The 14,213-nt window shown below is 39.5% G+C and overlaps 1 protein-coding gene across 1 annotated transcript; it reads left to right on the top strand.

The window, feature by feature from the left end:
• Positions 1-618: 618 nt before the first annotated feature.
• Positions 619-11,121, top strand: LOC124622116 (polyubiquitin-A). Its single transcript, XM_047147724.1, has 3 exons — positions 619-745; positions 922-1,115; positions 7,284-11,121. Exons 2-3 carry the CDS (start codon positions 926-928, stop codon positions 10,973-10,975), a joined length of 3,882 nt encoding a protein of 1,293 aa, XP_047003680.1. The 5' UTR covers positions 619-745; positions 922-925; the 3' UTR covers positions 10,976-11,121.
• The last annotated feature ends 3,092 nt before the right edge of the window (positions 11,122-14,213 follow it).

The raw sequence follows: 14,213 nt of genomic DNA, 5'->3' as shown, positions 1-14,213 counted from the left end.
ACCTCGAAAACCTATTGCCAAAAAAGATTGGAAATGGGAAAATCCTAGATTAAGAGCACAAATCAAATGACAAAGAACGAACAAAAGAAAAGAGAAGTATTTAACTCTGGAACAAATTTCCCAAATTTAAATGTCATTACAAACTAAACTATGAATTTCAGAGCATAATTTGGATTATTCGGACCACAACGCGTGCTCTATTATAACTAGTAATTTGGTAGCACGGGTACCTTTTTGCTTCGAGACAAGGAAATACAAGCTTTATGTAAAGTGCTACTGTAAAGATGAGGCTAATATGTCGGTATGTTGTGCCATGCTTTTGTCAAATTAGTAAAACGTAATTTCGAATCACCGTAGCATAACCTGAATATTCCAGAATAATTTTTTGTCAAGTGCTGTCTGTTACTACGCATTTAGTTCGTTGACAGTTGACCGCAATTCGCCTCGTCATTTTCATTGCCAACATAATAAGTACGGAGTGACGTTGGACGTTAGGGTAATCTTGTAGTCCGCGTTAGGAACATCTGTATATCAATGTTGGTATGAGATACTGACGTCATTGCAGAGTAGGGACGAAAGCGTCACGTGAGTACGGTTCGACCAATGGGAGACGTCTTGCTCGCCTATACAAGGAGGAACAGCAGCTCAGCAGCCATTACACTGCAAGAGCAGTTCGCTGTGATCGTTCGATAGTGTTATTGGGAGAGCAGTTCCTTATCGGAAGGCAGTCTTATAATACTGTCAGGTAAGCTAAGGATGCGTAGGAAATTCTGTTGCTAGTGGTGCATTATTTGAATGTGTTAAAACCTATATTTTAAGGCGTTTAGGAGTATATGTTGGTCTGGTTTTCAACGCTTTGCTCTTCGAATGTCACATGCGCCATCTTGGCATAATAGTTACGGAACTAATATCTTCTTCCAGAAACATGCAGATCTTCGTTAAAACATTGACTGGGAAAACAATCACATTGGAGGTTGAAGCCTCTGATACTATTGAAAATGTGAAAGCCAAAATTCAAGACAAAGAAGGGATTCCTCCTGACCAGCAGAGACTGATTTTCGCTGGGAAACAACTGGAAGATGGCAGGACATTGTCAGACTACAACATCCAGAAAGGTAAGTTTCGTGTTAATGTTTTTTTTCCTTATTACCGTTTTGCGTAATCTGCAGCGTACGCCTTACTTTTCCGACTTTTAGGCAGATCGGTATTTATCACTTCAACTATTGGGCTGGGTGTGCTCTAAACCAGTTTTTACTCGAATATTGCTTGAATTTTAAGACAAGTGGTAGTGGTTGTATGTGTGTGGCGGGTATACATAAATTTTAACAATAAATTCTTAAGTGTCTCTGTATTAATGCTTCATGACAGGACAGTCTTGTGACATAGCTTCTCTGAATTTACGTTGAAAGTTTAATTTTTTATTACGAAAAAGACGCTGACGTAGATATTGAGCAACTGTGCAGGTAAATCTGGGTGAAACGATGTCCGAAATGTAGAAAGCTTAAATTACCTGTACGTGCTTGTAATGTTAGGCGATGTTGCCCAAAGAACGTGTTGTGCGGTCAGTAAAGAATACTGAAGAGATTAGTATTGCGCGTTGCTTAGTCATGTAGAGCGCTGTATTGGTGGACCGCTGTTAAGTATCTTTGTCAGTACTCTCGGAAACTTTAATCTGGGTAAAATTTTACTTAACGGTAGCAGCGGCATAGCGTGCTGATAACTGGCAACGAACGGCCATGAACTAAAATAATTAGTGCTGGTCTTGCGCTATGGTTGACGGAACTTCTTGTGCCTTTGTTCACCCTGCAAATTATTCTCGTAAAGTGAAAATTTCATAGCATATAGTTTGCCTTTATGTAAACGTTATACCTGTCACCCCACTGTCGTTGCCAACAGCACTTCACGCCGCTGCTGTGGTAAGTAAAATTTAACCTCAATTTTTGAAAGTTAAAAGCATCCCAGTAATGTTACCTATTCTGTCTTGTGAAGTTTCTGGATGTGTCCTACAATGTGATGCAGGAGACAATGATTTAAGTGTAAAAGTGGCTGGGTTATGTTTTGCAGTTGACAACCAATGCAGTAATTTCTTAAATTTACACATATTTAATGTGGGTCACATATGACAGTAATTGTTCTGGCTTGCATAGTGGCACCGGTTTGTCTTATGGTAATTGAAGCTACAGCTAAAGACACTGGTGCCAGTTTGAGAGGTCGTACACAGGACATAATGTGACTAGTTCTGAGCATTGACTTGTTTGATCCAAAGAAACTGTGAATGTTAATAATTTGCAGTTCTTGGTGTACTCACCAATGTAATCATCCCTTCCACACTGACCTTCACTTAAAAGTTGCGTATTGGAAACCCCTTTGCATTTTTCAGCATGATGTAGACTGGTTAGTTTGTTACAATCATATGTTCCACTTTCACATTGGATGGATTTGCCAACTTGCTACCAAATTGTTAGATTGTAACATATCTTAAGAGCTCATGCTGCATTAAAGATCAGTCTTAACACCACAGCCAAGATTTCAGTGAGTCCAATAGCAACTAAGCCCAGATTTGTCTGACATTAGTCAGTATAGAGCTTTCCAGGACTTCCACTTCTATTTACCGTGGAAATCTGCCTAAGTTGGACGTTCAACAGAATACTGTTAAACTGTTTTTATGTGCTCTACTAACAGAGTAGGGTAGCAGTATGTTTTCCCATTGTCAGCACTCATATCTTGGTGTTATCTTAACTTGAAAAGGTTCTTGTTATTTGAGTTGTCAACAAATGGAACCACGTAAGTTGTGATGGGTGACAACATTGGTTTGTAGTGTTACCAATTTGGCTCAGCAGGCAGTTAGTTTGGAAATTGAGCATTGTTTTCTCTGTTAAGCAAGGTTATATTATAAGAAGGGCAGAGGAATTGGCCAGCTTTGTCATGAGCTTCTGGAGATTAGAAATGAACTAAGTCATATCTGGGGATTTTGGTTGGAGGAAAAAATTTCAATTCTGACGAAACTTTTCAGTTTGTTGCATATGTTGTAAAGCTAGGATTACCACATATAACCACTGGCTTTGTAATACGCAGTTCATTCACTGTAAACTGGTTTAATTTCTGGTTGCCTTTAATGGATGTTGCCCAATGCAAATGCACTTCAGGGTCATTGTAAAATTTGAAAGAAATAGTGTATATTGTAGGAATTTACTTCATTTTCAAGGAGCAAATGAAATAATTTAGAACACTGGCTCTCTTGAGTGATGCCGTTGTTAGTCAGCATTTGCAAAAGTGATTGGGGTGTTAACCATATGAAGTATGGTTAAAATGTAATTTTGGTATAGTAATCCTTCAAACATTTATACCAATGCCATTTGACACCATAGTGGACAGTAAATTACCTTAACATTGTAATTTAGTCACAGATTGTGACTAGGAAAGCCTACTAAAGAATTTCCTGTGTTAGGCACATGGGAAATGTTGAATATCTGTAGCTTCTTTTCACTGCACACCATTTATGGTGGTTTCTTTGTTGATATGTTGTTACTATGTTGCCATTGTATAGATGGGCTTTCCTTTGTGTTGAATTTTGGAGTTGACAGAGCAGTAAAATTCCTCAGAGCACTTGAACAGATGTTGGACTTTTTTCCATTTGATCATGAAAGTTTCTTCTGGTTATTCCAAAACACTTTATAAAATTCTTTTGAGCTCTCATATGTTCAACGCTCTTTGTGTTCATGCTTGCATTGTAGCCTTCTTAAAAAGGAGTATTTTTTTTTTCTCTCCTGCTAATCTTGAAAAAGGGACAGTTGCGTCTCAACCTTGCAATAATTTAATCTACCTTGATGTAATATCAATCCCCTCAGTGAAACACTGTTGTTAAACCGTGTTCATGAATGATGGTTATGGAAGGTGTGAGGATTTATAAATGTTCAGGCATTTACTACATAGATCATAAATGTTGGCAGCAATACCAGCCTCAAACGAAGTAGTGCTTGTGGCAAAAGATAATCTTCAGAATTTTTGAGGAAGCTCTATAAAGCTTGTTATCTAGAATCCTATCCGTCTAGATTGTTGGCAGTATAGCGGTCTTGTGTGGTCATTGTAATGAAGGAGAGGGTGCACTGTATGGACACTTCACGTCAAATTTGAAACGGGATTACGAAATTTTCTCATGCACTGAAAAGTGTTATCAGTAATTGTTACTATCTACTGTTCAGAGGGCTGAAAATATGCAAAAATGAATATTCAAAATTTTAGATTTTAAGTGTAACTTTCCACCATGCCCTCCAATCACAAAATTGGTTGCATATTGACCAGACTGATCAGGATATGCATATGATCAGTGTTTAAAATTACATAATAATGAACAAGGGTGACAGGAATAATTCGGAATATCTTCAGTTTATACTTCGTGGCACTAGTGTTTTAGATAGCTCGAAGCATTGCCAGCCACACATGGAAAATGAAACATTTGGCTCGATTTCATTTTTACAATTTTTCATTGTCCATTGCGAATATTTACTATAGTTTCTGATATTTCACATTATGTGCTGGTTTTGTGTTTAATGGAAACATAGTACCCTGCAACCTGGAAACATTTCTATTTGCAATTGCCACCATTTTTGAGAAACAGCCCTCTGCTGCAAAAATTTGCAACAAACTTTAAACTGCTTTCGTGACAAGCTGTTATTGTGGCAGTTGATAGACTGATTCATGAAACATAGCCATCAGGAATGCCAGGTTGAGTGCCCCTCTATGGTGTACATACAGTGCTGTGTTAATAGACCACAAGAAAATATTGCTGTTTAGTCTTTCGTGGTGGCATGTCTACATAAAACTACCATTTATTGAGATTGTAGTATCCAGAACTTTCCGTAGGGACCCAAGTGATGCATGTGTGGAAAGTTTAATTAGGCAGCTCCTTGTAGTAAGGTTGAATGTTGTAACACCCACATCCTCTAAAAATAAACTAAAATATACCTACTCAAAAGGCAGGCAAGTCATTTGGTGCATTTCTTGGAGGCAAATTAATATTAAGTGTAGACCAGACGTGGCTTGAATTAAAAGAAATATCGGCAGCAATTGAGAGATTAATACCAAAGACTTCATTTTATTGGCAGGACACTTCGAAAATGTAATGGATCTAGTAAAGAGAGTGCCTACACTAAACTGCTGCACAGTGTGGGATCCTTAGCAGATATGGCTGCCGGAGTATTAAAAAGTTCAAAGAAGGCCAGCACGTTTTATGCTGTTGTGAAATACAGGAGAATGGGTCACTGATGTGATCTAGAATTTGGGCTAGACCTTTAAAAAAAGTGTTTTTTGTTGCGATTGAATCTTTGGACAAAATTCCATTCACTTTCTCCTCCGAATGCAAAGATATTCTGTTTTATTGTTACCACAATAGATTAAGAGAAATCTGAGCTCATGCAGACAGATAGAGGTGCACGTTCTTTCCGCCTTCTATAAAGATATTGGAATAATTGATAATTGTGAAGGTCATTTGAACCCTCTGCTAGGCACTAGTAGGTGATTTGCAGTGTGTCCATGTAACTCAATTCAACTGGAACTTCTAACGGAAGGTGGAAGGGGCTTGTCAATTTTTAGCTGCACTTCTCCTTTGACTCAGTAGTCAAGGTGTCCCATGGTTTACCTCTCGTCTGTTAAATTATTTATTCAAATCTCTGCCTCCTTTATAATGGAATTCCAAATTTGCCACAGCTGAACATCCCCTAGAAAACTATTTTAAGTTGCTATAATTTGTCACTTAACGCTCAGTTAAAGAATTTGGCAACTGAAAGTTCGGTCTGTACGAATGCTGCCATATTTAGTTCACTCTACACACACTGGGCACATGAAGAGCTATGTTATCTTTAATGGACCATAACACAATTTGAATCTTAACAGGCTGTCAAAAATTCTGGTCTGTCAGTCCCTGCAGCATACTCGCAAACGTGCTGCCCTACTGTATGGCAGGAAGGCAGTCCACTTTGCCCACCTTCGCATATTCACAAGATACACTTCATGGGTGGTATCTTAAGCATTTGCAGTACCTCTTGCTGTAACTGTTCTCTTTGAACATGGGGTCTTGAATGCTGCAATTAGTCTGAAATCTGTGAGTACTAATGTACTCGGGACCACTTTCTTATATTAAATGTGGTGCAAACTGTTGGCATTAAAGTATGGGTGAGTGTTTCTCCTGTATAAGACAGAAGCTGATCTGCCTTCTGCTAAACTAAAGCATGCAAGAACGGTAGCTAGCTTGCCAACCAACAGATTGCAGTCAAGATGGGGGAGAATAACAACCTCAGCGCATAAATAAAAATAGCTTCACCATCCTATAAAGCAAATGGTCCTGAACAAACAGCTTGCTACTACCCTGGGGCAGAAAGTTACATGTGCTATAAACATGAACTGTTACAGCCTGCCTCAATGATGATTGCCATTAAAGAAAACTAGTAATGTTGCTGTGTTGTACTGAGTACAAGCTGCATGAAGGAGCTCAGTTGAACATGTACATATAATAAAATGAGTGCTAGTATTTTTGGCTTATTTGTGTTAAGAGTGTCAGTTGTAAAGGGAACAGCTGATAAAAATGAACTGAAAGACCAGAGGGGGTGCATACTTAGTGGGGGGGGGGGGGGTGACAAGACTTCAGCTATCAAAACCAAAGGAGGATTCTTGTAGGGAGATACGAACAGCAGCTTGCATATGGTGCTGGCTCTGCACCACCAGACCTGGAGTCCTGATGCTGACCAGAGCTGCTACAGGCTGCTAAACTTCTTTCCAAACATGCATCACTTTAACCGTCTGGTAGGTTCAAAGCTGTAGTTGTACAATGTAACAACACTAGGCCCTTTAGTTGGTAGTTTTAAGCTCATCATGACAATGATGCTGTTGAAAGCTAGAGTGCAGCTTGTTAAGCCAAAATTTTGGTCAAATGGTGTTGGAAAAAGCATTGATGTTAGTGATGTTGTTAACCTATTATAGGACCATGCAGCCTTTTTAAGTACCCAGGTTGCTTGCCTAAAGAAAATTTGATAAAGCAGTTAATAAATGCAAGCAAATGTTGCATATGTAGACTGTAATGTCTGCAGCAAAATGTCCTTCACATGAAGTGTGTGCTTTGCCAGTGGCATGTCAATCTTTGATTTACTTTCCCCCAAACTGCTGTAAAGCAGTTAAATCCAACATTGTACGGCCACTGAGAAGTGTATAAGAAGAATGTTAAATATTCTAACTTAATTGCTTTGCTTTGGTTGAACATTGCAAGTGATTGTGCTTTAAATTTCTTACAGAGTCAACCCTGCATCTTGTGCTGAGGTTGCGAGGAGGCATGCAGATCTTCGTGAAGACGCTGACTGGCAAGACTATTACACTTGAAGTGGAGGCATCTGACACAATTGAGAATGTAAAAGCCAAGATTCAGGATAAGGAGGGCATTCCACCAGACCAACAGAGGCTGATCTTTGCTGGAAAGCAGCTGGAAGATGGCCGAACATTGTCAGACTACAATATTCAAAAAGAGTCCACACTACATCTTGTCCTTAGGCTGAGGGGTGGCATGCAGATTTTCGTCAAAACGCTCACTGGCAAGACTATAACATTGGAGGTTGAAGCATCTGATACTATTGAAAATGTCAAGGCAAAAATTCAAGATAAGGAGGGCATTCCACCAGACCAACAGAGGCTGATCTTCGCTGGAAAGCAACTGGAAGATGGTCGCACACTGTCTGATTACAATATTCAGAAGGAATCCACTCTTCACTTAGTACTAAGACTGAGAGGTGGCATGCAGATCTTTGTTAAAACATTAACTGGCAAAACAATCACTTTGGAAGTAGAGGCATCTGATACAATCGAAAATGTAAAAGCAAAAATTCAGGATAAAGAAGGTATCCCACCTGATCAGCAACGTTTGATTTTTGCTGGAAAACAACTCGAAGATGGGAGAACTCTTTCAGATTACAATATCCAGAAAGAATCCACATTGCATCTGGTACTGAGATTGAGAGGTGGTATGCAGATCTTTGTGAAGACTCTAACTGGAAAGACAATAACATTGGAAGTTGAAGCCTCTGACACTATTGAGAATGTGAAGGCAAAGATTCAAGACAAAGAAGGAATCCCACCTGATCAACAGAGACTGATATTTGCTGGAAAGCAATTGGAGGATGGTCGTACCTTGTCGGATTACAACATTCAGAAGGAATCCACTCTTCATCTTGTCCTCAGACTTAGAGGAGGAATGCAGATTTTTGTGAAGACTCTCACTGGAAAGACCATTACCCTGGAGGTGGAAGCCTCAGACACTATTGAGAATGTAAAGGCAAAGATACAGGACAAAGAAGGTATTCCACCAGACCAGCAGCGTCTGATCTTTGCTGGTAAGCAGTTGGAAGATGGGCGAACCCTGTCTGATTACAACATTCAGAAGGAATCTACTCTGCATTTGGTGCTGAGGCTGCGTGGTGGTATGCAAATTTTTGTGAAGACTCTCACTGGTAAAACCATTACACTCGAAGTAGAAGCATCAGACACGATTGAAAATGTGAAAGCAAAGATTCAGGACAAAGAAGGTATTCCACCAGACCAGCAACGTCTGATTTTTGCTGGTAAGCAGTTGGAAGATGGGCGTACCCTGTCTGACTACAACATTCAGAAGGAATCGACTCTGCATTTGGTGCTGAGATTGCGTGGTGGCATGCAGATTTTTGTTAAAACCCTGACAGGCAAAACCATAACATTGGAAGTGGAAGCTTCGGACACCATTGAGAATGTGAAGGCGAAGATCCAGGATAAGGAAGGCATTCCACCGGACCAACAGAGGCTGATCTTTGCAGGAAAGCAGCTTGAAGATGGTCGTACATTGTCTGATTACAACATTCAGAAAGAATCCACACTGCATCTGGTGCTAAGACTTCGTGGTGGTATGCAAATTTTTGTGAAGACTCTCACTGGTAAAACGATCACACTGGAAGTAGAGGCATCGGATACAATCGAAAATGTGAAGGCAAAGATTCAAGATAAAGAAGGTATTCCACCAGACCAGCAGAGACTGATTTTTGCTGGAAAACAACTTGAAGACGGCCGTACATTGTCTGATTATAACATCCAAAAAGAGTCTACACTTCATCTTGTTCTCAGGCTTAGGGGAGGAATGCAGATCTTTGTAAAAACACTGACAGGGAAGACAATCACTTTGGAGGTAGAAGCTTCTGACACCATTGAAAATGTGAAGGCAAAGATTCAAGATAAGGAAGGCATCCCTCCAGACCAGCAGCGTCTGATCTTTGCTGGTAAGCAGCTGGAAGATGGAAGAACATTGTCGGACTACAATATCCAAAAGGAATCTACCCTACATCTAGTGCTGAGGCTCAGAGGAGGTATGCAGATCTTTGTGAAGACGTTGACAGGCAAGACTATAACTCTGGATGTTGAAGCTTCAGATACAATTGAGAATGTTAAGGCAAAGATTCAGGATAAGGAAGGAATACCACCTGACCAACAGAGGCTTATCTTTGCTGGGAAGCAACTTGAAGATGGTAGAACTCTTTCTGATTACAATATACAGAAAGAATCCACACTACATCTGGTGCTGAGGTTACGAGGAGGTATGCAAATTTTTGTGAAGACCCTGACCGGTAAAACAATTACGTTGGAAGTGGAGGCATCAGACACAATTGAAAATGTGAAGGCAAAAATTCAAGATAAGGAGGGCATCCCTCCGGACCAGCAGCGTCTGATCTTTGCTGGTAAGCAGCTGGAAGATGGAAGAACCCTGTCTGACTACAACATTCAGAAGGAATCTACTCTGCATTTGGTGCTGAGGCTGCGTGGTGGTATGCAAATTTTTGTGAAGACTCTCACTGGTAAAACCATTACACTCGAAGTAGAAGCATCAGACACGATTGAAAATGTGAAAGCAAAGATTCAGGACAAAGAAGGTATTCCACCAGACCAGCAACGTCTGATTTTTGCTGGTAAGCAGTTGGAAGATGGGCGTACCCTGTCTGACTACAACATTCAGAAGGAATCGACTCTGCATTTGGTGCTGAGATTGCGTGGTGGCATGCAGATTTTTGTTAAAACCCTGACGGGCAAAACCATTACATTGGAAGTGGAAGCATCGGACACCATTGAGAATGTGAAAGCGAAGATCCAGGATAAGGAAGGCATTCCACCAGACCAACAGAGATTGATCTTTGCAGGAAAACAGCTGGAAGATGGGCGCACATTATCTGATTACAACATTCAGAAAGAATCCACACTGCATCTTGTGCTGAGGCTACGAGGTGGTATGCAAATTTTTGTCAAAACTCTGACTGGTAAAACTATTACATTGGAGGTAGAGGCATCAGATACAATTGAAAATGTGAAGGCAAAGATTCAAGATAAGGAAGGTATTCCACCAGATCAGCAACGTCTGATTTTTGCAGGCAAACAGCTGGAAGATGGAAGAACATTGTCAGACTACAATATCCAAAAGGAATCTACACTACATCTAGTGCTGAGGCTTCGAGGAGGTATGCAAATTTTTGTGAAGACCCTGACTGGTAAAACAATTACTTTGGAAGTGGAGGCATCAGACACAATTGAAAATGTGAAGGCAAAGATTCAAGATAAGGAAGGCATCCCTCCAGACCAGCAGCGTCTGATCTTTGCTGGTAAGCAGCTGGAAGATGGAAGAACCCTGTCTGACTACAACATTCAGAAGGAATCTACTCTGCATCTTGTGTTGAGGCTGCGTGGTGGTATGCAGATTTTTGTGAAGACACTTACTGGCAAGACCATTACGCTGGAGGTGGAAGCTTCTGACACCATAGAGAATGTGAAAGCAAAGATCCAAGATAAGGAAGGCATCCCCCCAGATCAACAGCGACTTATCTTCGCAGGCAAACAATTGGAAGATGGGCGCACACTTTCAGACTACAATATTCAAAAAGAATCCACCCTTCACTTGGTACTTCGTTTGAGAGGTGGATATTGATAGACGGAAAGTGTTCTCAAATTTAAAGTTGACTGCAAAAAAATGTTTTATGCCAAAAGTATTAAATTTCTTAAATTTTGAATTTTTTTTACTGTAATGGTTGCTGAACTGAATTTCTAATAAACCTGTATTTAAATCGTTTGCTACATATTGTTTTCTTTAACCTGTTGCCACTCGTTGGTGTCAAAATTGTGTGTAATCAGTGAGGATAAGTTTGTATTTGAAAACCTTGTGACAGATTAAGAAATACATAAACCTACTTTCTACGTGGTCTTGCTTTTGTTCTGATTCTAGTGTATTATTGAGAACTAGGCATGTGCACAACATCTTCAAATAAATGTCTTGTTGAATTTAGCACAGGTTCAGAATCTACAGTGCAGTATCCTTGACAAACCAGGAAAAACTTGATTTGGCTGCAGCAAATACTCAACTGCAAATTAAAAGGGACACCTTTGTTTTACGTAAGCTGAGAATATTAATTTTGTTCCCCATACCATTTTTAAAATTACAGCATGTAAGAAGAAAATGCATGCAGACAAAATTAATTTAGGAAAGTTAACTTCGCTGCTGTTCCACTGGTTTAGGTGAGATAGCCTAAGTACTAGGTTGTTAATTTTGTTATTAAGTGTATAAAATACATTTTAATGTAATGTGTGAAATACTTTGCACAAAACTAGCCTTTGATTCACTGTATAGAGAAGCTATACATCCTAAAATAAGATAAGTTTGCTTTAACACAATGATTGTATTAAATTGCTGGATCTGTCGGGAGAGTTATGCAGGATGTTGGAAATAATTGCAAGTTATTGCTCAAATTCGACAGTAGTGGACTGTTGCACAACTGATGTGAGTAGTCTAGTTGGAGGGGGGGGGGGGGGGGGGGGGGAGAGGAGGAGGGAAGGAAGCGTATCATGGGTGATACAGTAATCTGTATTTAACAGTGACATGAACCAAGCCACTTCCAAAGCTTCAGAATATGCAGCATTAAAGAATCTTCATATTGTGTGTGCCCAAGACAAAAAAATATGTTGGAAGGTAGTTTTGTAGACATAAATGGAGGCAAAAAGGATCTTTGCACTTCAAACTATTTACACATGGGGAAATGTCAATACAACATATAAATTGCCCATTATTTTCTCATTTTGTAATGTGGTTTCAAAAACAGCATTAAACTGGTGAACGCAGGCAATTACGTAACAAAACATTGAAGATGGGAATGATTGATTTAAAATGTGCAAAAAAGTAGCAACATTTTTTTTTAATGACAATTTCAGGTACCCGGAAACTGCAACAAAGTTCCACTGAGACAGATGTAGAACCTAGGATGACCTGTGGAGCAGTAATGAAAATGCAACCCACCATGTGGATGGAATACTGTTGACATGTTGGACAGACACTAGGCAGCTGGTGGCCACATGCTCGTATCATTGGTGGTGGTCTGTGCATTGTTTGTGTTTCTTGATTGAGTTGATGCCTGGGTACAGGAAATTGGGTAGAATATACTGATCAATGTTTTGAATGTCTTGCTTTATTTTTCTTAATGCAGAACCAATAGCCTGTATTAGGCAAAAGTGGAGCATGTGGCTGCAAGTGAGCACATTGTCAGGCCTCTACCTTTGTAGCATCTACTGGTGACCTTTGGCAATCAATGTGATGCACATATGAGGCACCGAGAGCAATAGTGGACTAACCCTAACATTCCTCCAACAGATAATCAAGGTAGAAAGATACTGGATTTAGCAAACACACCCTGTTCTTTACCCAGTCATGGTTCATTACAACTTTTAGCTTTTAGCAGTATTGCAGGTATCTTAAGTGGATTATACAACCAACTTACATCTTGACCTTTGAAATTCCAGATTTTTATGTGGGTTAGTCCACTTTTGCATTACACATAATGTGGATTTTAGCAGATAGTCATTGTTCCATTAGCTGTATAGCCTCTTTTTCACAAAAGCATTTACATTTACTTTTGGATTCAAACGCATCTCAGATTGTGTACTTTGCAAACTGAGTATGAAAACATAGACATTATAAAAGAAAGTAAAGTAATATACATGAAACAAATGGAATAAGCAGGTACAAAGAGGAATGGAATAAAACACTCGTTTGCAAATAGTTACTGTCCTTTATATACTATTTTAGATGTATAGGAGCTATAGTTTCTTTACATCATTGAACAGCTTTAAGAAACAATGTCATGAAATAATGCAACAATGGTTTCCACAAACTGTTATTGCACATCATAATCTTCACTATCATGATACAACATGGTCAATATATTTGCACGCTCTGCAACAGCTGTCCCCAGGTTCTTATAAAAATCATGGTGAACTGTTGGAATGAAATCCAGTAGACTCTGTAAATCTTTCTTCTTCAGTTCACTCGTTGCATTACGTTCTGGATACAGCCGTTCTAAACTCATTTTGGACAAATTTAATAAAGTCGTGTCGCCTGTTTCATTGGAATATTTAAAAAGTATATCAAAAGGCAGCTTTTCCACAATAGTAGCCACTGAATCCTGAACCACTCTACTTTGGTTTGATCAAACAATATTTTGTGGCAAGTAATATTCCTTTGAAGTGTTTTTTGTCGAAAAAAGGGTAAGTATCGTTCTGCAAGCCTTTACGTGCACAATCAGCTTTTCTCAAATGTTCGTCTTTCTGAGAGATGAACGAACTGTCGTTTGGTAAGGCCATTATTTTGATCTGGAAAGAATCTGATTTCGTACACGAATCTGATATAGGTGGGTGGAAAGATAAATTAAACTATTCATTGAAGGTTTTGCGAAATATATTATCGGATACTGGGTACACTGTTTCTTTGCAGTATAATGAATACATAATACTGATACTTAAATCAGGTGCCAAATACTTCCTACTCGATTTGTGTATGGCATAGTGACTTTCATACACTGGAAATTTGTCAACAAAACACTTCAGCTATATTATGCAGATTCACATCGTCCTCGTCAGTGAAGTGGAGCAGTTGCACTTACACCTTTCTGCTTCAATATTCTGTCTGTCTGTCCTGCACATTCTGCCAATGTGATGAATTATTCTCTGGTTATGAGCCGATTGGTGGTGTCATCATGTCGCAATGTTTTGATGAGTTTCGTACCCATCGTCTTCGCTGATGATGGGTACGAAACAAGTCAAAATGTTGTGACAAGATGCCGCCACCAATCAGCTGGTAACCCGAGAATAATTCATCATTGGAATACGCTGAGAAGGACTGC

This window comes from Schistocerca americana, chromosome 7 (genome assembly GCF_021461395.2).
Source record: "Schistocerca americana isolate TAMUIC-IGC-003095 chromosome 7, iqSchAmer2.1, whole genome shotgun sequence".
Classification (NCBI taxonomy): domain Eukaryota; kingdom Metazoa; phylum Arthropoda; class Insecta; order Orthoptera; family Acrididae; genus Schistocerca; species Schistocerca americana.
Note: the sequence above shows the minus strand (reverse complement) of the source record. Positions and strands in the feature narration are given on the sequence as shown.